At 45.8% G+C, this 26673-nt stretch overlaps 1 protein-coding gene and 1 pseudogene across 1 annotated transcript; one reads left to right on the top strand and one right to left on the bottom strand.

Moving 5' to 3' along the window:
• Positions 1–26673, bottom strand: part of LOC130201131 (gastrula zinc finger protein XlCGF8.2DB-like) — a 52657-nt pseudogene that overhangs the window by 370 nt on the left and 25614 nt on the right.
• Positions 21104–23993, top strand: LOC130201125 (gastrula zinc finger protein XlCGF17.1-like). Its single transcript, XM_056425852.1, has one exon. It carries the CDS (start codon positions 21174–21176, stop codon positions 22329–22331), a length of 1158 nt encoding a protein of 385 aa, XP_056281827.1. The 5' UTR covers positions 21104–21173; the 3' UTR covers positions 22332–23993.

Genomic DNA, 26673 nt, shown 5'->3' with positions numbered 1-26673 from the left:
CTCTATAAATGACCACTCCGTGTAAAAGATGTTTTACACACTGAGCAGCTGAAAGGTTTCTCTCCTGTGTGAGTTAACATGTGACTCTTTAAATCTCGTTTAAGGTGAAATTGTTTCCCACATTTAGAGCAGCTTAATGGTTTCTGACTAGAACTACATTTTGAATCACTGACAGAAACTTCATCATTATTCAGAGAGTTTAAACCTGATTGAGTTTCTCTGGTCTTCTTCCAATCAACAGAGTCATCAGTATCTGGTTCAGAAGAGTCTCCAGTCTTTTCATCTGGATCTGGGTTCCTGGCTGGTTCTGGTCCTCCACAATCATCTGCATCAGCTTCTATTTCCATCGGTTCAGTTTGTCTTTGATGAAGCTGAGAGGACTGAGCTTCCTCTTCAGCTTCACTCTTCACAGGAGTGAATGAGAACTTGAGACCAACCTCCTCCAGCCCTTGAAGCTGCTCTCCCTCCTGACTGGTCTAGAGTTCCTCCTGTTCCTCTTTAATGTGGGGGGGCTCAGGGTTCTCCTGGTCCTCCTGTTCCTCTTTAATGTGGGGGGGGGGGCTCTTGGTCCTCCTGTTCCTCTTTAATGTGGGGGGGCTCAGGGTTCTCCTGGTCCTCCTGTTCCTCTTTAACTAGCAGGGACTCTGGATGCACCTGGTCCAGACTGGAGATCCAGACCTGCTGCTCAGAAAGAACCTCTTCTTTAACCACCAACAGCTGCTGGACGTCTGTGGAGAATAGTAACATACATTTATACATCTTATGAATCTCATATTAAACTGTTATTTATTCAAGAAGTATATCACTGACAAATCTGTGAATTAGTTGTGTATGAGAGAAGCATGACCTCTAAATAAAAAGAACATTACATATCATGTAGCAGACACTTATCCAAATCGACTTAGAAAGAGTGAATTCAACCATGAGTACAAACTCAGAACAACAACAAAGAATATTTTTTATTCAAGAAAGTCAAACTACAAAAATACCATAAGTAATAACATAATACAATAAGTAATTCCATAAGTAAAGACATAAGTAATTCCATAGTGCAATTCAAGTGCGACTGAAATTCTAATCTATTTTTATTCAAGGTATAGTCGGAAAAGATGTGTTTTTAATTTTCAGGGGAAGATGTAGAGACTTTCTGCTGTCCTGATGTCATACGAGCAAATGACAGAGCCGAGAGAATTAGTGAACAGAGAAGAAGAAGGGACCCAGGACGGAGCCTTGAGGGACGCCAGTAGTGAGAGGAAGAGGGGACCGAGGACAGAGCCTTGAGGGATCCCAGTAGTGAGAGGAAGAGGGGACCCAGGACAGAGCCTTGAGGGACGCCAGTAGTGAGAGGAAGAGGGGACCCAGGACAGAGCCTTGAGGGACGCCAGTAGTGAGAGGAAGAGGGGACCCAGGACAGAGCCTTGAGGGATCCCAGTAGTGAGAGGAAGAGGGGACCCAGGACGGAGCTTTGAGGGACGCCAGTAGTGAGAGGAAGAGGAGGGGACCCAGGACAGAGCCTTGAAAGATCCCAGTAGTGAGAGGAAGATGGGACCCAGGAGGGAGACTTGAGGGACCTCCGTAGTGAGACGGCAAGCTTTACATACAGATCCTCTTCAAGTTACCCGGTAAGTGCGGTCGTTGAGGTAGGATGGGAAGAGGGAGAGTGCAGTGCCTGAAATACCATGAAGGGAGGAAATAAGGATCTGGTGGTTCAATGTGTCAAATGCTGAAGAAAGGTCTAGAAGGATAAGGACAGATCAGAGAGAGGCTTCTTTAGCAGTGTGAAGTTGCTCAGAGACAGCAAAGAGGGCAGTCTGTCGAGTGGCCGGCCTTGAATCCAGATTGGTGAGGGTCAAGAAGGTTGAGATGTGGTACAGTACAAAGTACAACAAGTACCTGGGTGTTCACTTGAACAATAAACTGGATCACACTCATGCACTTTACAAAAAGGGACAGAGCAGACCATCGGCTGAGGAGACTGAGGTCTTGTGGACCTTCTTTGACTCTGCGGTGGCATCAGCCATCTTTGATGGAGTGGTCTGCTGGAGCAGCAGCATCTCTACAGCTGACAGGAAGAGACTGACCTAACTGGTAAAGAAGGTCAGCAGGATGGGTATCGTTTGGGTTTTTTCCGAAACCAGTGCTAAACCGGTACTTTTAAAACGATACCGGTAACTAAATCGATACTTTAAAAAAAGAAGCACAAAACGACGATTGACAAAGACAACATTAAAAACCTCTTCGGCCACATTCCCTGTAAAAGCCGTTCACATGGCCGCACTGACAAAAAAAGGATATCAGACTTTCGCGCTCGTAGGTAGCGTGAGCTATGAGCTAGATTACACATGGATATTATGGCCAATTTATTATTTGTTGGCCTAATTGTATGAATGCAAGATTTGCAATCAACATTACGGTACTAATCTGAATTAAGGCTGCTCTCGTCATCATCGGTCTGCAAGTTTTGAGTGGAACCGGTCTCCCAATCGCGCCCAGCCTGACTGCTGATGTGCACGGCATATTGGCACCGGTTTTCAGTACCCATCCCTAGTCAGCAGCCCATAACTGGGGCGCCACCGTACGGATTGGTTAGACAACAGAGAAGACGTTTGGTGAGGGGAAGGAAGGAGGGGCAACGAGTGGGAAAAACAGGGAGATCTATGCAGAGAAGCAAGGAGTAGCAGCGGCTGTTGAAGGACACCAGAGTTGCAGGTTGTATGCACTGGTTGACTCCTCAGCTCCACATCAGTGTTGGGCCAGAGTGGAGGCAAAGAGAAGAACAATGGTGAAAGCAGGGGTTGACCATCAGTAATAACATAAATAATACCATCAGTAATACTACAAGTAACACCATCAGTATTATAAGTAATACAATAAGTAATTCCATGAGTTGTAACATAATACAATAAGTAATACCATAACTAAGTGCCAATCAAGTGACACTGAAGTGCTAATCTGTTTTTATTCAAGGTATAGTCGGAAAAGATGTGTTTATAGTTGTAGACTTTCTGCTGTCCTGATGTCAGTGGGGAGCTCGTTCCACCAATGAGAAGCCAGAACCACAAACAGTCTTTTTGTTGAGTGATTGTACTGAGATGTAGTACAGTAACAATACAATATGTACCTGTGAGATGTATTGTAGTACAAAGTATGACTGTTTAAATACTGCAGTACAGTACCTGTAACTCTACCTCAGTACATGATGTGAATACTTCCTCCACTGAGATATTTGGTAACTCTTCTACAGCACAGTGGAGCCATCTCAATGTGAAGTCCACCAAACATTATTACCATGTTGTCCTCTCCATAACCAGGCCACTGCTATTGGATTTGATCAGCAGTAACAACAGGTGTCGGCTCTCGGTTAAGGATAGAGCCTGGTCTTGCATTAGTGGCATCAGTGCTGACATGCAAACTTCAAATGGATGGCTCCTGTTCTGCTCTCCATGATGGGCTGACTATGTTATGCAAGCAGCATTATCCACATCTTCAGTGAGGTAAACATTTTCAATCAGGCAAATTCTTGTTTGACGTGTGACTGGATTGACTCTGGTGCTGGGAGGGAATTGTATGCTTCTGGTGGAGGGTTGGGATTCTTTGTAATGTAGACTGAGATGACATTGGTGAATGCTTCTGCTAAATCTGGAACTTTCTTCACCTTCACATCTGAATTCACATTTTAAATCATGATTTTGACAATTTAACAACATTTTTGGTCAAAAGTCTAATAAATTAGCATGTTTAGCTCAAGATTACTTAGAAACATAAGAATAGAGACCGAGATCATTCAAATGCAAACAGTTTTATGAAGAAAACTATTTTTTGTAGACCCAATTAGCAGCCATCTTGAAAAATAGCCGCCATCTTTGATTTGTGAATGGCCGATCGGGCAGATTTGACCAAAGACCTCTGGAGAACAACTCCACACAATGTCGTGCTGTCATCATAAATTACACGATTATTCTACCATCTGCCCCACTATCATGTTAATAATAAATAATAATTATTATTATTTATTTTATATAGCGCTTCTCTAGACACTCGAAGTCGCTTTACAGTCCAGAGTCCAGTAGTCATACACACACAGTCATACCGGTGGTGGTGAGCTACATCAGTAGCCACAGCTGCCCTGGGGCAGACTGACGGAAGCGTGGCAGCCAATCAGCACCTACGGCCCCTCCCCCACCACCAACACTCATACGAAACGGGGTGAGGCTGCGGTGCATGTCTTTATGATGGTGGGGGAAACCACACAGGCATGAGGAGAACATGCAAACTCCACACAGAAAGGACCTGGAACGACCAGGACGACCGCGATTCGAACCCAGGGCCTTCTTGCTGTGAGGCGACAGTGCTAACCACTGAGCCACCGTGCTCAGTGATAAACAAAGAGAACCCACCTGCTCGTTGGACCCGGACTTCCGGGTTGAACACGGCGTGCAGCAGCTTCCGGTGTCGCTCGTTCTCCTCTTTTAAACTACACAGTTCCTCCTCGTACTCTGCGATCGTTCCTTCAAACAGTCCGCATATCTCCTGCGCAGCCGCAGTGAGTCGCTGGTTGACTAAACCTTTCAGCATTTGGGCTTTAGACATTTTCACGAGCTCAGAAACGTTTCCAGACAGCTCCGTTAAAAACGCTCCGCTCGGTGTCGCTCGGCTCCGCTCGGTGTCGCTCGGCTCCGCGTATCTCCTGCTGGCACGATGACGTCATGAGCTCAGCAGGACACGAGGATACAATCCGGACGTTTCCACTGAAGCGGAACAACACAGAGTCGCTCGCACGTGGGCATCGTGGGCGATGAGACGCGTCGTTTAGTCTCCAGAGAGTCGCTGCGACTCGCGCCGTGTGGCCAAGTTCCATCTCCGTCTCCTTCCTGTTGCCACGCGACGCGAGCTTCGTGAGTCTGAGGTTACACTTTCTAGTCCACTTCAACACGTGTGTCCGCACATCCGGGCTCTGGTGGGCAGCGACGTGTCCTTTGTCTCGAGGCTTCCACACGTGTGTCGCTTCTTCTTCTTTTTTTCTTTTAACGGCGGTTGGCAACCATATAATTGGTGCATTACCGCCACCCTCTGGAGTACTATTCCGTCAGTTGATGCCTTACCCCCAAAACCAACAAAACAAACACCCCCCCACCCAAAAATAAATAAATAAAATTATATATATATATATTAGGGCTGTCAGATTAACGCGTTAATCTATGCGATTAATTTGGCCGCGATTAACGCACTAAAATATTTTAACGCAATTAACGCAACTTTGTTTACTTCCGGTGTGCGTTGAAGTTTTTGCACTCCTGTGAGTGTCAAGCCGCGGCAGTCCGCCTCCTTCCTCTCGATATTCACAGAGAAACAGAGGGCGACGTGTTCTATGACACGGGGCGGAAGGTGTAGGTGACTTCTTTTTTTTTCTCCGCCCGATGCGCGCGCAGACACGCCGGCATAGAGCTCTGCGGCGCGCGAGACGGAGAGCCGAGAAGAGTGACCGACACGTAGAGACAGAATAACATGCTGCTGTAGAGACGACCAAGAACAGACGTTTAGTTGAATAAAAGAACAAATACGTCTTTAAGGAAATAACCTTACATTACTTCTGCTGTAATAGAATATACACTTTTATTAATCCCCAAGGGGAAATTAGTTCTCTGCATTTAACCCATCCTTAGTTATTAAGGAGCAGTGGGCTGCGGTGAAGCGCCCGGGAAGCAACTGGGGGTTCAGTGCCTTGCTCAAGGACACATCGACTTGCAACTAATGGGGAGAGCGGGGATCGAACCCACAACCCTGCGGTTGCAGGACGGCCCTCTTACCCCACTGAGCTAAAGCCGCCCGCAAATCTGGCGCAATAGAGAACATTTCAGGGGGGCGGGGCCTCACCCTGATGGAATGGTGGGGGAAACACTGGGATGTGTCACATGCAAAAGCCTTTAAAAGGTGAAATTACATTTTTTTGTAAAATCGAGAAAATGAGCCCAGACTCCAGAGGATTAACGTGACATATTTGTCAGTTTACCAAGGCCACTGGTTCTGCTGTTGTTCAATGTTAAAGATGACAGGACCAATGGGGTCTCAAATACACCTTCTTTTTTTTCCTAATCTGGATGTTTCACTGAAGAAACAATTTATCATCCACGATATGAAATACCTCGTTGGCACTTTATAGGTAGGAGCCTCTTTGAAAACACAGCTCTGTGTGAAGTTTTGTCTTTAAAAAAGAATACAATTAAACAAGTGTCTAAAATACACGCTGTCTGAAGTGATTATCCGTTCATTTAGAAGATTTAGTCTTGAGAAGAAAAAAAACCTTTTAATCGCGATTAATCGCAATTAATGATTTTCAAAATGTGCGATTAATTAGTTAATTTTTTTTAATCGATTGACAGCCCTAATATATATATATTACAAATATATATATATACAAAAAATTTAACCCTCATCCCTATATTTCAATTATACACTATAATAAACCCCTGTGTCCTTTAAGAACGTGAACAGTACTCTAATCTGTGCTCTCCCCCCCATGCTCAGTATTCCCTTCAGTGTACACTCACGCACCCCCAATTCCCCCAGTTTCTTCCTCATCACCTCTCTATGAGTCTCATGCGCCTTACAATTAACCACCACATGCTCCACCGACTCCTCTTCTCCACAGCCTTCACACAGCCCTGTCTGGTGTTTCCCTATCATTTTCAGTGTCATGTTGAGTGCAGTATGGCCCAACCGTAGCCTTGTCACCACTGTTTCCTCTCTCCTGTTCCAACTTCCCACCCTGGTTGCCGTAACACTCCTGTGAATAAGATACAAATGTCTCCATTTTTCCTCTCTGTCCCACCTATTTTGCCACATTTGGTTGACGTTTTCCCAGATAATACTCTTGACCTCCGCCTTACTGATGCTAACTCTCATTTCTATATCTCCTTTCTTTAAAGCCCTCTCTGCCAACTTGTCTGCCCTCTCATTCCCACTCACCCCTATATGTGCTGGAACCCACATGAATTGCACCTGACCTCCCTGGTTGGTTACGCGAGTGGCCGACTGAAGAACCTCATAGAGAATGTCTTGCCGACTGCTTGAATGAAAAGATCTGAGGCTTGCTAGGACTGAAGCTGCATCGGAGCATATTAACACCTTGCCCTGTTTTGCCTTTTCCACCCATCGTAACGCCACTAGCACTGCCACCATCTCCACTGTGTAGACCCCTAGCCTATCAGATGTTCTCCTGTTGATCCCTACTCCTTTATCTGGTATTGCCACCCCAAATCCTGTCACTCCTGTCTCAGGTTTCTTAGCACCGTCCGTATAAATCATAGTATATTCACTGTCTAGTTTCATTACTCGATATTCAAATGCACTTAACAAATCCCCTCTTCCTTTCTTTTCTCTTTTTAAATCTAACAGATACCAGTCTACTTCAGGCCACACCAGTGTCCATGGAGCCACCACCGGGTAAACCACAGAGGGGCTTATTCTTAGATCAAACACCTTAAACTCCTTTGCAATGTCATTGCCTATCCGACCAAAGTTATTTGTTTGGCTCCTCCCATTCTCCCAGACCGCCTGCAACACTTCTTTTGCAGGGTGAGCATTATTGTGTCCCTGCAAATTAGCCCAGTAGTTTGCCATTAGTTGCTTTCTTCTTAAATCCAGCGGCATTTCTCCCATTTCTACCTGCAAGGCAGGGATTGGCGATGTTTTAAAAGCTCCACTACAAACTCGTAATAATAATAATAATAATAATACATAACATTTCTATAGCGCTTTTCATAATTCTCAAAGATGCTTTACAACACATCATTTAAAAAATCCTAAAAGCTATGCATTAAAAATTACAATAAAAACAAACGATAAAAGCAAATAAGAACGTTCAGAGCACACAATCACACATTAAAAGCAGTTTTGAACAGGTGGGTTTTGATTAGTGATTTAAACGATGAGAGTTCGGTGCAGTCACGGATGATTTTGGGGAGAGAGTTCCAGAGGGAGGGGGCAGAAATGGAGAAGGCTCTGTCACCCCATGTCCGGTGCTTGGTCCTGTGAGGAATGGAGAGGAGGTTGGCATCAGAGGAGCGGAGCCGACGGGATGGGGTGTGATGGTGAAGCAGATCGGTCAATTCAATTCAATTCAGTTTATTTGTATAGCCCAATTTCACAAATTACAAATTTGTCTCAGAGTGCTTTACAATCTGTACACATAGACATCCCTGCCCCAAAACCTCACATCGGACCAGGAAAACCTCCCAAATAACCCTTCAGGGGGAAAAAAAGGGAAGAAACCTTCAGGAGAGCAACAGAGGAGGATCCCTCTCCAGGATGGACAGATGCAATAGATGTCATGTGTACAGAAGGACAGATTTAGAGTTTAAATACATTCAATGAATGTGACAGAGTGTATGAATAGTTCATAGTAGGCATATTCCACGATGGAGACCTCCACGATCCATCAGGCAGATGGCGGTAGAGAGGAGTGGGTGGAGTCTCAACAGTGGGCGGAGTCTCAACAGGACAGTGGCGTAGTCAGGAGCAGGAATTACACGACCCAGACCTCGATGATCCATCAGGCAGAGAGGATCTATGCCGACTCATAGGGTCCGATGACCCCATGAGACGTGAAGTCAAAAGGACTCCGGGGAGAAAGCAGAGTTAGTAACGTGTGATTGAGAGATGAAAATTCATCCTTAAGGAGAGAAAAAAAATGAGATAGGTACTCAGTGCATCCTAAAACGTCCCCCGGCAGCTATAAGCCTATAGCAGCATATCAAGGGGCTGGACCTGGGCAAACCTGATTCAGCCCTAACTATAAGCTCTGTCAAAGAGGAAAGTCTTAAGTCGACTCTTAAACGAGGTGACCGGGACCAAACAGCTACTCCCTGACTCTCTCCAAGGCTCCCACACGTGTGTCGAGGCGCCAGGAAGATTTTTTGTGACGCTTGTTGATGACGTATGTGATTACGAGCCAGCTGTACCACGTGACCGATTCAGAAAATGGTTCGTATTTGGTGCTCGATTAGAAATAAAAGTGTCATTAAAGCACACCGGATTCCCAATCACATTCTGTGGACTCTGGACTTTATTGCGCATTTGTTTGCAAAGTATTCAAACTTCTTTTTTATGATGGAAGCAGCAAGAAAGACGAGAGTTCCTCTGTCTGGAGCATTTTGAGCTGATCTCTCCGAGTAAGGGATGCACATAGTAATAATAACTATGGTAAATATTATATCCATCCAGCTTCATCTGTGCCCTGTGAAAGGGTATTTTCATAGGCACTGTGGATATGTTGATATTTTTTAAATAAAAATGTATAAATTGTTGTCCATAGTAACATAAGCACAGTCTCCCGAATGTCTTTCCACTTTCTCTTTTGACCCTGTCTTTGTATCATGAAGACAGACACCATATTAATTAGTTCATAATTCATTTATTGGCATCACAAACATCATTCATTAATTTTTTTCAATTCAAAGCTTCACAAAGTTACGGTGTCGTTGTCATCCCTCTGCCTGTGTTACATTTATTGTCCACTTGGTGGCGCAGTAGAGCAGATGAAGCTTCGGCACATGAGTGAACCAACTGGATGGAAAGCTTCAGGAGGCTTCATCAATATATATGTATATATATATACACATAATATATATATATATAAATATATATATATATGTTGACTTCCGTTCATAAAGCTGCAGCTTTTAATATGAAAAGTGTTTTAAAGTGTTCCTGCTGCACTAAACCAGTTGAATGTGTTCCTCTGTGTATTAGAGGCTTTCTCGTCTTTAATCAAAGGAAACGTGGGACTCACATGACGGAGACGATGTCTCCTCATGGACCTCGGAGCTCCTCACGCTCCACCGGTTCAGCAGAACCACGTCAGTCAGACCCCCATCTGGGTTCAGGGAGGGCTGCAGGAACAGAGACAGGGTTTATCCATGAAGCATAGACTTCTATACAACCAGAGGAATCGTCCCCTGGTGGTCAGCAGAGAGAATACAGCTTTAACACATGAAGCATAGACTTCTATACAACCAGAGGACTCGCCCCTGGTGGTCAGTGGAGAGAATACAGCTTTAACACATGAAGCATATACTTCTATACAACCAGAGGACTCGCCCCCTGGTGGTCAGCAGAGACCACTATTGTGGATGGGGGCCATCGGACCGTGAAATAGCACTTTGAGGAGCTCATAAACCCGGCCAACATGTCCACTGGAGAGGAGGCAGCTCCTGAAGACTCGGGGAGGGTTCACCCAAACCCCTGGCAGAGGTCACTAAGGTGGTCGAAAAGCTCCTTGGATGCTGAAGGCACTGAACATTGTTGGACTGTCTTGGCTGACACGCCTCTTCAATGGAACAGTGTCCATGGACTGATTTCTGAGTTATTCAGTTTTTATTATTTCAACTTTCTTTAAGAAATATAACTCTTCAGATTCATCAATATAAATGAATTGATTTAACTTTTGGAATAAAGGATCAGAATCAATCAGCCTCCACTTTTATAATGTTATAATATAATACTAATATTTATTTGACCCTGACTTCACCTTCATCCTCTTTAAAAACACCTTCATGTACAAATCAGCTGTTGTGGTACAGTTCAGAATAAATAAAAACAGTGGCCAGCGCCAGAGGTTCGATCCCGGGGAGAGAATGAGAGTCAGTCCCTCCTCAGAGAAGTACTGGAAGTAACCAGTGATCCAAACCAGTGCAGCAACAGGAAACTGGCTTCATGACCACGACTCATCTGCTCAGAACGCTGCTGCTTCTCCCTACTGGATCGGATTGGCAGAGGAGCGTCACGTGGGATTATTTATTCAACGGCTCTGTGGGTTAAAAAAACCGTGAAGGTGAAATAAAAGCTGTTAAAAAGCTGAAAATATAAAACAAAAATGAACGTTAAATGAACCTAAAGCTTGTTAAGTTCAGACAAAGAGGCTTGAGATCAATTTAATAATAATTTACTGGTAAGTATCACAAACATCTTCTCTCCTGGTGTCCTGTGAGGAGAGCAAACACAACCCTCAAGCGGAGGAGAGTCGTCCAGTGGTGAGAGATTTGATGAAGGACTTGAACAAAAGATTGAGTAAATGTGTTATTTATATTTTAGTCCTCTGGGATCTCTAGCGCCCCCTTCAGGGGAGATTCTTATGTACAGTCTATGTCATGTAGCCACTTTCCTGCTACAGCTCTTGCACTGGTTTAGCTCAGTGGTTACTTCCCCAAATCTATCAGAATATGATGTTCTCTCCCTCCCTGGGTTCAAACCTCGGGCGCTGTCCAGTGTTTTCTGTCTTTGACTTTGACTCTTTATGATACAATGACAGGGTCAAAAGAAAAAGTGGAAACACATTCGGGAGAGTGTGCTTATGTTACTATAGACGACAATTTATACATTTTTATTGAAAAAATATCAATGCACCTCAAACATTAAAGAAATTACAGATTTCTTATATCTTTTACTTTGAAAAATGTCCTAATTGATACATTAAAATAGTTTGATTGCTATTGTAGGGGATTTCAGATATGTATGGAACACATCTGCATTATTCATTTCCTGGGGAAATCTATATACAGGACTTTTCTTAACATACAAAAGTCTGACTTATTTTTATAAACTCTTCCTTGGTAAAGTAAAAATGTTTTAATGTTAGCATAATTTAAGCTAAATCTCAGAAACGATCTATAAAGATACAAAATCAGTTCATTGTTTACTTTTATATGTTAGTGTATGATTTGTCGACATCTTATTTTGATAAACGGATGTTGTTTCACGTGGTTCTTTCCGCTAACTTTGCAAAACCGGATGTTGTCACTTAAATCCTTCCGCTAACTTTATCAAAACCCTCGCGCGCTCCTGATCGAATGCGTTTACCGTGAGCATCAGTCTCTAGGAGCAGACATGTGAGAGTCGGCTGAGTTGACCCAGAGATTCAACTCGGGGGACGGACGCGCTTCGCTGCGTGAGGATCCTCGCGGACCTCTGACCTCTGCCCGCCCGGCGCATCGTCTCTGTGCGCGCGCATTGATTGAAACGTCTCTGATAGTTCTCGCAGATGTTACGTCATCTGATCGGCCGTTTTGAGAACGCCGATCAAAACCGATAATGGGAATATCGGCGCCGATCACATCGGTGCATCCCTAATATTTACCTATATACACTATATACTATATCTTATTCAGTAGATATAAATGTATGACAGACTAAAATGACAGACTAAAACGTTCTGCTCTGAACCTCTTTCATGTGAGGGTGAAACTCTTTTATTTTGCAAACCTCTGAAACCCAACCCAATGTTTCTTAAAGCATTCTGCTCTGAACCTCTCATGCCCAAAGTTACAGTGTGTTGATAGTTGTTATTGGACAGTGTTGAGCACGGTGTTTTCTTGAAATAAAGCTTTATTTTTTACAATATTCGACTCAAAACCTCTTTTCTTCTCATTGTTGAGTGCTATTTAAACCGCGTCGCCCAACTGCGCCCCCCCCCCCCCCAAATAAAATGTCACCAGCCGCCACTGGTCAAAAGAAAAAGTGGAAACACATTCGGGAGACTGTGCTTATGTTAGGCTACTATGGACAACAATTTATACATTTTTATTTAAAAAATATCAACATATCCACAGTGCCTATGAAATAACCTTTCACAGGGCACATATAAAGCTGGATGGATATAATATTTACCATAGTTATTAATACTATGTGCATCCCTTATGAGGAGAGATCAGCTCAAAATGCTCCAGACAGAGGAACTCTCGTCTTTCTTGCTGCTTCCATCGTAAAAAAAGAAGTTTGAATACTTTGCAAACAAATGCGCAACAAAGTCCAGAGTCCACAGAATGTGATTGGGAATCCGTTGCGATTTAATGACACTTTTATTTCTAATCGAGCACCAAATACGAACCATTTTCTGAATCGGTCACAGGGCTCTCATGTTTTGAAGACAGGCAAGAGTGACATTTCCATCAGCCCCCCCCTCGAAATTTTCGGATATCAGTCAGTCGCGCGCAAATCTTTCCCAGATACAACAGATACGGTATTTTTTCTGATTGGCTATTGTGTTGCCCATTTCTTTTTTTTGATTGGCTAAGTGGCTCCTCACAGCAGAACTCCAGGGAGCTTGATTCCTCCATGGTGAGGGCAGGCTCATGTTTGAGCGCGCACATTAAAACATTAAATAGCCGAGAGTTTTTTTCAGCGTGAGAAATACGATGTGTGGCGGGAGTGCGTGACTTAAGACCGAAATGCGTGAGTCTCACGCTCAATGCGTGAGTCTCACGCTCAATGCGTGACTTAAGACCGAAATGCGTGAGTCTCACGCTCAATGCGTGAGTCTCACGCTCAATGCGTGAGTCTCACGCTCAATGCGTGAGACTTGAGAGCCCTGGGTCACGTGGTACAGCCGGCTCGTCATCACATACGTCATCAACAGGCGCCTCGACATCCGCTTCACGAAACATCTTCCTGCGCCTCGACACACGTGTGGAAGCCTCGAGACAAAGGACACGTCGCTGCCCACCAGAGCCCGGATGTGCGGACACACGTGTTGAAGTGGACTTTGTAGAAAGTGTAACCTCAGACTCACGAAGCTCGCGTCGCGTGGCAACAGGAAGGAGACGGAGACGGAACTCGGCCACACGGCGCGAGTAGCAGTGACTCTCTGGAGACTAAACGGTGCGTCTCATCGCCCACGTGACCCTGTGCGAGCGACTCTGTGTTGTTCCGCTTCATCGGAAACGTCCGGATTGTCTCCTCGTGTCCTGCGGAGCTCATGACGTCATCGTGCCAGCAGGAGATACACGGACTCGAGCGGAGCCGAGCGACACCGAGCGGAGCCGAGTGAGCGGAGCCGAGCGACACCGAGCGGAGCCGAGTGAGCGGAGCGTTTTTAACGGAGTTGTCTGGAGGAAACGTTTCTGAGCTCGTGAAAATGTCTAAAGCCCAAATGCTGAGAGGTTTAGTCAACCAGCGACTCACTGCGGCTGCGCAGGAGATCTGCGGGCTGTTTGAAGGAACGTTCTCAGAGTACGAGGAGGAACTGTGTAGTTTAAAAGAGGAGAACGAGCGACACCGGAAGCTGCTGCACGCCGTGTTCAACCCGGAATTCCGGTTGCAACGAGCAGGTTGGTTCTCTTTGTTTTTCACGTTAACCTGATGGAACCAGTTCTGGAGGAAGTATTCACATCATGTACTGAGGTAGTTACAGGTACTGTACTGCAGTATTTAAACACGGTCATACTTTTTACTACGATACATCTCGCAGGTACATATTGTATTGTTACTGTACTACATCAGAGGTACATATTGTATTGTTACTGTACTACATCAGAGGTACATATTGTGTTACAAACAGCAGACCTCATCTGGTGGTGCTGGATGAAGAGTGTCTGCTCTTCCTCCTTGGGCTGGTTCTTCTCAGCTGTTGCTCCGCTGTGGCGTGTTTCAAAGCGGGCAAAGAAGCGGTTCAGTGTGTCACTGCTGACTGATCTGTGTGGTGCTGCTCTTGAATGCTTTTGTCGGCTGGTCTTGTTGAGAGGAACATACAGTGGGTACGGAAAGTATTCAGACCCCTTTTAAAATGTTAACTCTTTGTTTCATTGCAGCCATTTGCTAAGATCAGAAAAGGTTTACTTTAAATCCTGATGGCAAGTCTGAATGTTGAATTGGGTTGGGCGTGTAGCGAACCTTGAAATGCAGACATGATATTTCTTTATCAGGCCCATATTTCATATTTAAGACCGGCTGCTGAAGATCTTCGGGCTGTCTGACTCTGAGCGGGCTCGCCGCTTACTCTCGCTGAACGGCCTCGGCGACAGCAAGCCGTCAGAGCTCATGGACACAATGTTAGCTCTGCTGGGACGGCACAGACCGGACTTTCTGTTTCAAGAACTCTTTCTGCAGCAGCTATCCCTGCCGGTGCGAGCCGCGTTGGCCAACACCGCGATCACCGACTGTCAGGAGTTAGCCGAGGAGGCCGTTAAGTTTTTTCTGGCTGGCCAACAGAGCTACACTGCGGCGCTGAGGCCGACTCAACCCACGGCATGGCTGCCGAGAGACGGATGTCGTTGCCACAGCGGCAGCAGTGAGCCAACGGCAGAGGTCTACCGGCATGTGCTATTACCATGCTAGGTTTGGGCCAAAGGCTACACGCTGCAGATCTCCGTGCAGCTTCAGCAGGACGAGAAATGCCAGAGCCGGCGCAGCCATGAGCGTCGGGCAGGAAGGCAGGCTGCTGTTCATCAAGGACGACGTTTCCGGGCGGCGCTTTCTCTGCGACACGGGTGCGCAGAGGATCGTGGTGCCTGCATCGCGGGTGGACATGCTGACCGGCGGGCAGGGCCCCCCCCTAGAAGCAGCTAACGGTACCCCCATACGCACGTTTGGGACGCGGTGCCTGGATTGCCATCACCACGGACGCTTCGGACTACGCGGTGGGTGCCGTGCACGAGCAGTGGGTGAAGGGGGCGTGGCAACTAGGGCTGGAACAACGAATCGATAAAAATCGATTTTTAAAATAGTTGGCAACGAATTTCATTATCGATTCCTTGTGTCGCGCGATTATTACGGCGCTCAATAAGTCACGGAGTGTAAACAAAGTAGATTTGAGCGCAGAGCGGCGCAGGGGAAACCAGAGTGGAGGGAGAGACGGAACGCTGCGTTGTGAGAGCCAATCAGCGCTGAGCTGCTCTGCACGACGTGTGTGGCATTTCCACAAGAGTATAACGTAGAAAATGTGGTTATTTATTCCGTGGCGGATGGCTGAAAATATTTTTTCATGGAGAAAGGCAACAGAGATAAGCCACGCCCCCTCACTGTATTAGGCGTTTAACCCATAAATGGCCAAACCGCTGTCAGTCTGTTTGTGACAGGGTTCATCCACATGACCAGTGAGCAGGTTCATACACATGCTGACCAGTGGATCTCCAGGACCTTTCCATGACTTTAAACCAAATTTCCATGATTAAACATTTAATGAAAACTCTGTGTATACATGAACAAGTGAGAAGATGTAGTATTTAAAATAACAATGAGAATTCCAAAGCATACCGTAAATATACCGTGTAAATTAACATTTGAATAAAACAAATTTGCATTACTTTTCCAAACATTTGGGGATTTTATTTTTTTCAATTACTTTTCTAGGCCTGCTAATAGCCATTTAAAAATTCCATGACTTTTCCAGGTTTTCCATGACTGTATGGACCCTGTTTTGAATAAAGGGTTGAAAATTAGTGTTTTTGTTTTTTTAATCGATTAATCGATAAAATAATCAACAGATTAATCGATTATCAAAATAATTGTTAGTTGCAGCCCGAGTGGCAACCGCTCGCTTTCTTCAGTCGGCAGTTGCGCCCAAATGAGCGGAAGTATAGTACGTTCGACCGAGAACTCCTCGGCCTTTTTCTGGCCGTTCGGCATTTCCGGTTCTTGCTGGAGGCTCGGCAGTTCACCGCGTATGTGGACCACAAGCCGCTGACGTTTGCCATGAGGAAGAGCGCCGAACCGTGGTCTGCGCGGCAGCAGCGCCAGCTCGCCTACATATCAGAGTTCACGACAGATCAGCAGCATGTCGCAGGCAAGGAGAACCTGGTCGCAGACTGCCTCTCCGGGGCTGTCCAGATGGGATTGGACTACAGCAAGATGGCCGAGGAGCAGATTACAGACCCAGGCATTCTCGGATTGAGGACGGCAGAGACGGGGCTGCGGTTGGAGGACGTTCCGTTTGGCGAGACCGGCACAACGCTTCTGTGCGACGTCTCCACAGGCCAGCCACGGCCAGTGGTTCCAGACGGCTGGAGGCGACAGGTTTTCCAGACGGTGCTTGGGCTGTCACAGAAGTTGGTGGCAGCAATGTTCGTCTGGCACGGGCTGAAGAAGGATGTACGAGAGTGGGCCAGGACCTGTGGTGTGCCAGCGCGCCAAGGTCCACCGTCACATAAAGGCCCCTTTAGCACAGTTCTCGGTGCCGGAAAGGAGGTTTGACCACGTGAATGTGGACTTGGTAGGCCCTTTGCCCCCATCCCGTGGTTTCACGTATCTCCTCACAATGGTGGACCGAACCACTCGCTGGCCAGAAGCGGTGCCGTTGGCATCGACAACAACGGAGGAAGTGGTTCGGCTTTCATTTCAACCTGGGTTTCAGGTTCGGAGCCCCAGCTGATGTATCCTCAGACCGAGGCCCGCAGTTCACATCGGAGCTGTGGAATGCGGTGGCAGGAAGCCTCGGGGTGAAGCTCCATCGGACAACGGCCTACCACCCACAGGCTAATGGGTTGTGCGGCTTCCATCTCTTTGAAAGCTGCTCTCCGGGCCAGCCTCAAAGACAGTGGTTGGGTGGACAGGCTTCCGTGGGTCATGTCGGGGCTTAGGTCGGCCCCCAAAGAGGATCTACAGGCCTCATCTGCCGAGCTGGTTTATGGACAGCCACTGCGGGTCCCGGGGGAGTTTATCCCCAAAGTCACAGACCCTTGGTCTGTGACCCAGGAGAGAGAAACATTGTGGGAAAAGGCCAGGCTGTTCAAACCGGTGCCCACATCGCAGCACGGCCTGCCGCAGTCACACGTCCCATCCAGCCTCAAGTCAGCGGAGTATGTATTTGTGCGCCAGGACTGCCACCGGGGAACCTTTCAACCCACCTATATCGGGCCGTTTCGCGTTCTGGAGACCGGAGACAAAGCCTGCAAAATCGACATGGGCGGCCGCCGGGAATACGTGTCGGTAGACCGCCTTAAACCTGCACATTTGGACCTGGACCAGCCGTAGGTGGCTTTACCCACAACGGGGCGACCTCGCCCCTTACCTGCCCACAGCCAGACCCAAGGGAAGCCTCAACAGAGGTCCTGCCCCGCCCCAGAGACACGGAGTCATGGTCGATTGATCCGGCCCCAGACATTGAGCGGGTTGTAGGGCTAGGTGAATTCTGGGGGAGTGATGTAGTGGTATACGACCACGAGGGCCCTTTAAGGAAAGGGGCGTAGCCCTCGTGACGAGGGGGGTTAAAGGGCACCAGGAAGTGGAGAACATGGCAGGTGTTGGAAAGGAAAATAAACAACCACGAGCAAGCAGAATCACTCGACTCTTCGTTATTTTCCACGCACCTACACTACAGTAACAATACAATATGTACCTCTGAGGTGTGGTACAGTAAAGTACTATATGTAACTCTGAGATGTAGTAGTACAGTAAAAAGCAAAGAAGTCGATTTTATTTCTCATTTTTCACTCGGCATCCCTTCTTGACAGAAAAAAAACCGAAATGTAGAAATGTTTGCAAATGTTTAAAAAAAAACCTGAAATATCACATTGTTATAAGTATTCAGTGTGTATGTGTATATATATATATAAATCCTATACTGGTCCGGCAGTGGGGACATTTCCAAGATTACAGCAGCAAACATGGTAAAGTAAACACAAGAGACAGTCAAAATAAAGTAAAACAAACAATAATAATTTGAACAGTAAATAATGAACAATAACTGAATATCTATACCAGGGGTCCCCAAACTTTTTCCTGAGGGCCACATAACGTTTCCCTTGTCTGCTGGAGGGCCAGCCGGGGGGTGGGGGGGGGGGGTGCTAGTGAGAGGTGAGTGTGCTCACCTGTGCGTGCGCATCACGGCTGAGTGCAGACAGCATTTAACAGCGCTCTGATCGCGCTCTTTAATGAAGTATCGATACTAAAAATATGCTAAATCACATCGTGTTTAACGACGTGGTACTTTGTTAGTATCGCTGCAGCGTGACAGCAGCAGATGTAGCGGCTAACATTCAAGCTAACCTAACTTCCCAAACGCTGATTGGCCGAGATGCGAGCACGTCCCGTCCATCAAAGATGTTTTATTGCGAAGAGCACCACTTCACACATTTTCTCCCGTCTCACTGCAATCTCAACGGCAGCGGGCCAGGTGAAAAAAATAATAAATCGGAACGCGTCTCTGGTATTGTTCAGGGGGCCGGTCCAAATGTGAAGTCGGGCCGGATTCGGCCCGTGGGCCATAGTTTGGGGACCACTGATCTATACAGACAGAATAAATATAACTATTTTGCACAGTGTATATATGTTGCTCAGGTTGAAGTGTGTTGTGGTCTCCTGGGAGGTCAGCTGGTTGTGCAGCCTGACGGCAGCAGGAAGGAAGGACTTGTGGTTCCTCTCCTTCACACAGCGGGATGAAAGGAGCTGTGCAGAGCTGCTAGTAGCCTGCATGGGGTGGGAGGTGCTTTCCAGTTTGGTCAGTCTCTTCCTGTCAGCTGTAGAGATGCTGCTGCTCCAGCAGACCACTCCATCAAAGATGGCTGATGCCACCGCAGTCAAAGAAGGTCCACAAGACCTCAGTCTCCTCAGCCGATGGTCTGCTCTGTCCCTTTTTGTAAAGTGCATGAGTGTGATCCAGTTTATTGTTCAGGTGAACACCCAGGTACTTCTACTTTGTACTGTACCACATCTCAACCTTCTTGACCCTGACCAATCTGGATTCAAGGCCGGCCACTCGACAGACTGCCCTCTTTGCTGTCTCTGAGCAACTTCACACTGCTAAAGAAGCCTCTCTCTGATCTGTCCTTATCCTTCTAGACCTTTCTTCAGCATTTGACACATTGAACCACCAGATCCTTATTTCCTCCCTTCAAGACCTGGTATTTCAGGCACTGCACTCTCCCTCTTCCCATCCTACCTGAACGACCGCACTTACCGGGTAACTTGGAGAGGATCTGTGTCTGAACCTTGCTCTCTCAATTCAATTCAATTCAATTCAGTTTATTTGTATAGCCCAATTTCACAAATTACAAATTTGTCTCGGAGTGCTTTACAATCTGTACACATAGACATCCCTGCCCCAAAACCTCACATCGGACCAGGAAAAACTCCCAAATAACCCTTCAGGGGGAAAAAAGGGAAGAAACCTGCAGGAGAGCAACAGAGGAGGATCCCTCTCCTAGGATGGACAGATGCAATAGATGTAATGTGTACAGAAGGACAGATTTAGAGTTAAAATACATTCAATGAATATGACAGAGTGTATGAATAGTTCATAGTAGGCATATTCCACGATGGAGACCTCCACGATCCATCAGGCAGATGGCGGTGGGGAGGAGGTCCCTTAAGTCTCCCTCCTGGGTCCCCTCTTCCTCTCACTACTGGGGTCCCTCAAGGCTCTGTCCTGGGTCCCCTCTTCCTCTCACTACTGGGATCCCTCAAGGTTCTGTCCTGGGTCCCCTCTTCCTCTGACTACTGGTGTCCCTCAAGGCTCTGTCCTGGGTCCCCTCCTCTTCTCTGTGTTCACTAATTCTCTCGGCTCTGTCATTTGCTCGCATGATATCTGGACAGCAGAAGGCTTTTACATCTTCCCTTGAAAATTAAAAACACATCTTTTCCGACTATACCTTGAATAAAAATAGATAAGCATTTCAGTCACACTTGAATTGCACTATGGTATTACTCATGTCATTACTTATGGAATTCCTTATTGTATTATGCTATTATGGTATTATAGTAGTTTGACTTTCTTGAAAAAATGTTACTTTCTTTATTGTTCTGAGTTTGTACTCGTGGTTGAATTCACTTATTGTAAGTCGATTTGGATAAAAGTGTCTGCTACATGATATGTAATGTTCTTTTTATTTAGAGGTCATGCTTTTCTCATACACAACTAATTCAGATTTGTCAGTGATACTTCTTGAATAAATAACAGTTTAATAAGAGATTCATAAGATGTATAAATGTATGTTACTATTCTCCACAGACGTCCAGCAGCTGTTGGTGGTTAAAGAAGAGGTTCCTTCTGAGCAGCAGTTCTGGAGCGCCAATCTGGACCAGGTGCATCCAGAGCCCCCACTAGTTAAAGAGGAACAGGATGTCCCAGATACCCCCACATTAAAGAGGAACAGGAGGACCAAGAGAACCCTGAGCCCCCACACATTAAAGAGGACCAAGAGAACCCTGAGCCCCCCCACATTAAAGAGGAACAGGAGGACCAAGAGAACCCTGAGCCTCCTCACATTAAAGAGGAACAGGAGGACCAAGAGAACCCTGAGCCCCCACACATTAAAGAGGTACATGAGAAACTCTGGACCAGTCAGGAGGGAGAGCAGCTTCAAGGGCTGGAGGAGGCTGGTCTCACGTTCTCAGTCACTCCTGTGAAGAGTGAAGCTGAAGAGGAAGCTCAGTCCTCTCAGCTTCATCAAAGACATACTGAACAGATGAAAATAGAAGCTGATGGGGATGATTGTGGAGGACCAGAACCAGCCAGGAACACAGATGCAGATAGACCTCCAGATCCTGATGAAAAGACTGGAGACTCTTCAGAACCAGATCCTGATGACTCTGTTGATTGGAAGAAGACCAGAGAACCTCAATCAGGTTTAAACTCGTTGACTAATGATGAAGTTTCTGTCAGTGATTCAAAATGTAGTTCTAGTGAGAAACCATTAAGCTGCTCTAAATGTGGGAAAAGATTTCACCTCAAAGGAAATTTTAAGAAACACATGTTAACTCACACAAGAGAGAAACCTTTCAGCTGCTCAGTCTGTAAAACATGTTTTGCACACAGTGGAACTTTAAAGAGTCACATGTTAACTCACACAGGAGAGAAACCTTTCAGCTGCTCAGTCTGTAAAACATGTTTTGCACACAGTGGAACTTTAAAGAGTCACATGTTGACGCACACAGGAGAGAAACCTTTCAGCTGCTCAGTCTGTAAAACATGTTTTGCACACAGTGGAACTTTAAAGAGTCACATGTTAATGCACACAGGAGAGAAACCTTTCAGCTGCTCAGTCTGTAAAAGATCTTTTACAGAGAGGGGACATTTAAAGAGACACATGTTAACTCACACAGGAGAGAAACCTTTCAGCTGCTCAGTCTGTAAAACATCTTTTACAGAGAGCAGTCATTTAAAGAGACACATGTTAGCTCACACAGGTGAGAAACCTTTCAGCTGCTCAGTCTGTAAAAGATGTTTTACACTGAGCAGTAATTTAAAGAAACACATGTTAACTCACACAGGAGAGAAACCTTTCAGCTGCTCAGTCTGTAAAAGATGTTTTACACTGAGCAGTAATTTAAAGAAACACATGTTAACTCACACAGGAGAGAAACCTTTCAGCTGCTCAGTCTGTAAAAGATGTTTTACACTGAGCAGTCATTTAAAGAGACACATGTTAACTCACACAGGAGAGAAACCTTTCAGCTGCTCACTCTGTAAAACATCTTTTGCACGGAGTGGTCATTTAAAGAGACACATGTTAACTCACACAGGAGAGAAACCTTTCAGCTGCTCACTCTGTAAAACATCTTTTGCACGGAGTGGTCATTTAAAGAGTCACATGTTAACTCACACAGGAGAGAACTCATTTTAGTTGTTCTGGTTTTGGTAAAGTTGACATTCATTCGACTCCCTCACTTGTCAACAAGACCGTGAGAAACTGGACCTCCCTCGTTTGGGGCAGTGACTCACTTCCAACTGGGAGGACTCTATCCACTAACCACTACGAAGCCATCTCCACTAAGAGAATATTATCTGGGTAGAGAAGTCACCGTGTTTGTTTTGTTTAGCTTTACCTGCCCTGTTCTTTGTCATCGGGTATTTTGTGAACCCCCGAGTGTTCCTGTTGTGCTTGTAGCTACTGTCATAGCGATCCAGTCTGCTGAGCTTTGTTGAGTTGAGATCCTCCACCAAGAATATGTCAGCAGACTGAATTTCATCAGTTATCGGTCCAATGCCGCGGCTTTTGTGTGATACAATTATAGTTACTGTACTTTACTGCTGCGGTGAGGATCTGCCTTGTTTAGAGTACTTTCTTCTTATTTTTGTTTCCATCCATCCACTCTCATCCGCTTAGTCCGGGGTCGGGTCTTGGGGGCAGCAGACCCAGCAGGTTGACCCAGACTTCCCTCTCACCCGCAACATTTTCCAGCTCTTTCTGGAGGATCCTGAGGCGTTCCTAGGCCAGCAGCGAGATGTAATCCCTCCAGCGGGTCCTGGGTCTTCCCCGGGGTCTCTTCCCAGTTGGACGTACTTGGAAAACCTCTAAAGGGAGACGCCCGAACCACCTCAGCTGACTCCTTTCGATGCGAAGGAGTAGCGGCTCGACACTAAGCTCCCTCCTGATGTCCGAGCTCCGTACCCGATCTCTAAGGCTGAGCCCGGCCACCCTACGCAGGAAACTCATTTTGGCTGCTTGTATTGGCTACCTTGTTCTTTTGGTCACGGCCCAAAGTTCGTAAGGATTGGAACGTAGCCCGACCAGTAAATTGAGAGCTTTGCCTTTCGGCTCAGCTCCTCTTCACCAAGAGGGTCCGGTATAGCGCCTGTTTCACTGCTGCAGCCGCACCGATCCGCCTGTCGATCTCTCTCCATCTTACCCTCACTCGTGAACCAGACCCAGAGATACTTTAACTCCTTCGCTTGGGGCACTCTGTCCCACCTGGAGGATCAATCCACCGGTTTCCGGCAGAGCACCATGGCCTCAGATGTGGAGGTGCTGACTCTCATCCCCGCCACTTCAAACTCAACTGCAAAACGCCCCAGTGGTGATACACAATATTATGGAATTTGATGATTATTGTTAAGGTTACAGTTTTAAAGAGCAGTCTCTGTGATTATTTTCTGCACATGTGTTGTAATGATAGCTGGTTGTTATCATCAGAGCTCAGATTCAAACCTTCACTGGTCGCCATTAGCTAGCCAATGCTATTTTAAGTTGACATGTGTGATGGCAAAAACTAACCAATATAATCACACCAGAGCTAAAGCTGTAGCTAGACTTCATCCAGTTTGCAGAGTAAAATCTTTAGGATGAATTGTTTAAATTTCAAGTGAAACATATAGTGTATTTGGGTTTTCTTTTAGCACCTACAGTACTGAAGTAGCACTGGGGGCGGAGCTCTTGAGGAGAGTTAAGCCCCAAGTCTTGGTACCAATCGATTCTATTGACTCTTATATATGTGTATATGTATATAGGTATATATTAGGGATGCACCGATCTGATCGGCGCCGATCCATATCGGCCGATATTCCCATTATCGGTTTTGATCGGGCTCAAACGGCCGATCAGATGACGTAACATCTGCGAGAACTATCAGAGACGTTTCAATCGCCGCGCATCGCAACGGAGACGATGCGCCCGGCGAGGGCCGGCAGAGGTCCGTGAGGGGATCCTCACGCAGCGAGCGGCGTCCCCGTCCCCCGAGTTGAATCTCTGGGTCAACTCAGCCGACTCTCACATGTCTGCTCCTAGAGACTGATGCTCACGGTAAACGCATTCGATCAGGATCGCGCGAGGGTTTTGATAAAGTTAGCGGAAGGATTTAGAATAGAATAGACAATAGAATATACACTTTTATTAATCCCCAAGGGGAAATTAGTTCTCTGCATTTAACCCATCCTTAGTTATATTAAGGAGCAGTGGGCTGCGGTGAAGCGCCCGGGAAGCAACTGGGGGTTCAGTGCCTTGCTCAAGGACACTTCGACTTGCAACTAATGGGGAGAGCGGGGATCGAACCCACAACCTTGCGGTTGCAGGATGGCCCTCTTACCCCACTGAGCTAAAGCCGCCCAAAAGTGACAACATCCGGTTTTGCAAAGTTAGCGGAAAGAACCACGTGAAACAACATCCGTTTATCAAAATAAGATGTCGACAAATCATACACTAACATATAAAAGGAAACAATGAACTGATTTTGTATCTTTATAGATCGTTTCTGAGATTTAGCTTAAATTATGCTAACATTAAAACATTTTTACTTTACCAAGGAAGAGTTTATAAAAATAAGTCAGACTTTTGTATGTTAAAAAAAGTCCTGTATATAGATTTCCCCAGGAAATGAATAATGCAGATGTGTTCCATACATATCTGAAATCCCCGACAATAGCAATCAAACAATTGTAATGTATCAATTAGGACATTTTTCAATGTAAAAGATGTAAGAAATCTGTAATTTCTTTAATGTTTGAGGTGCTTTGATATTTTTTAAATAAAAATGTATAAATTGTTGTCCATAGTAACATAAGCACACTCTCCCGAATGTGTTTCCACTTTTTGTTTTGACCCTGTCATTGTATCATAAAGAGTCAAAGTCAAAGACAGAAAACACTGGACAGCGCCCGAGGTTTGAACCCAGGGAGGGAGAGAACATCGTAATCTGATAGATTTGAGGAAGTAACCACTGAGCTAAACCAGTGCAAGAGCTGCAGCAGGAAAGTGGCTACATGACATAGACTGTACATAAGAATCTCCCCTCAAGGGGCGCTAGAGATCCCAGAGGATTAAAATATAAATAACACATTTACTCAATCTTTTGTTCAAGTCCTTCATCAAATCTCTCACCACTGGACGACTCTCCTCCGCTTGAGGGTTGTGTTTGCTCTCCTCACAGGACACCAGGAGAGAAGATGTTTGTGATACTTACCAGTAAATTATTATTAAATTGATCTCAAGCCTCTTTGTCTGAACTTAACAAGCTTTAGGTTCATTTAACGTTCATTTTTGTTTTATATTTTCAGCTTTTTAACAGCTTTTATTTCACCTTCACGGTTTTTTGAACCCACAGAGCCGTTGAATAAATAATCCCACGTGACGCTCCTCTGCCAATCCGATCCAGTAGGAGACGAAGCAGCAGCGTTCTGAGCAGATGAGTCGTGGTCATGAAGCCAGTTTCCTGTTGCTGCACTGGTTTGGATCACTGGTTACTTCCAGTACTTCTCTGAGGAGGGACTGACTCTCATTCTCTCCCCGGGATCGAACCTCTGGCGCTGGCCACTGTTTTTATTTATTCTGAACTGTACCACAACAGCTGATTTGTACATGAAGGTGTTTTTAAAGAGGATGAAGGTGAAGTCAGGGTCAAATAAATATTAGTATTATATTATAACATTAATATAAAAGTGGAGGCTGATTGATTCTGATCCTTTATTCCAAAAGTTAAATCAATTCATTTATATTGATGAATCTGAAGAGTTATATTTCTTAAAGAAAGTTGAAATAATAAAAACAGAATAACTCAGAAATCAGTCCATGGACACTGTTCCATTGAAGAGGCGTGTCAGCCAAGACAGTCCAACAATGTTCAGTGCCTTCAGCATCCAAGGAGCTTTTCGACCACCTTAGTGACCTCTGCCAGGGGTTTGGGTGAACCCTCCCCAAGTCTTCAGGAGCTGCCTCCTCTCCAGTGGACATGTTGGCCGGGTTTATGAGCTCCTCAAAGTGCTCTTTCCACCGGTCGACGATGGCCCCCATCCACAATAGTGGTCTCTGCTGACCACCAGGGGGCGAGTCCTCTGGTTGTATAGAAGTCTATGTTCATCTGTTAAAGCTGCATTCTCTCTCCTGACCACCAGGGGGCGATTCCTCTGGTTGTATAGAAGTCTATGCTTCATGGATAAACCCTGTCTCTGTTCTTGCAGCCCTCCCTGAACCCAGATGGGGGTCTGACTGTGACGTGGTTCTACTGAACCGGTGGAGCGTGAGGAGCTCCGAGGTCCATGAGGAGACATCGTCTCCGTCATGTGAGTCCCACGATTCCTTTGATTAAAGACGAGAAAGCCTCTACTACACAGAGGAACACATTCACCTGGTTTAGTGCAGCAGGAACACTTTAAAACACTTTTCATATTAAAAGCTGCAGCTTTATGAACGGAAGTCAACATATATATATATATTTATATATATATACAGGACTGTCTCAGAAAATTAGAATATT

This window comes from Pseudoliparis swirei, chromosome 11 (assembly GCF_029220125.1).
Source record: "Pseudoliparis swirei isolate HS2019 ecotype Mariana Trench chromosome 11, NWPU_hadal_v1, whole genome shotgun sequence".
Lineage (NCBI taxonomy): Eukaryota > Metazoa > Chordata > Actinopteri > Perciformes > Liparidae > Pseudoliparis > Pseudoliparis swirei.
Note: the sequence above shows the minus strand (reverse complement) of the source record. Positions and strands in the feature narration are given on the sequence as shown.

Excerpts from the sequence above, each read along its gene's own strand:
- LOC130201125 (XM_056425852.1), top strand. The coding sequence starts at position 21,174 with ATGAAAATAGAAGCTGATGGGGATGATTGTGGAGGACCAGAACCAGCC.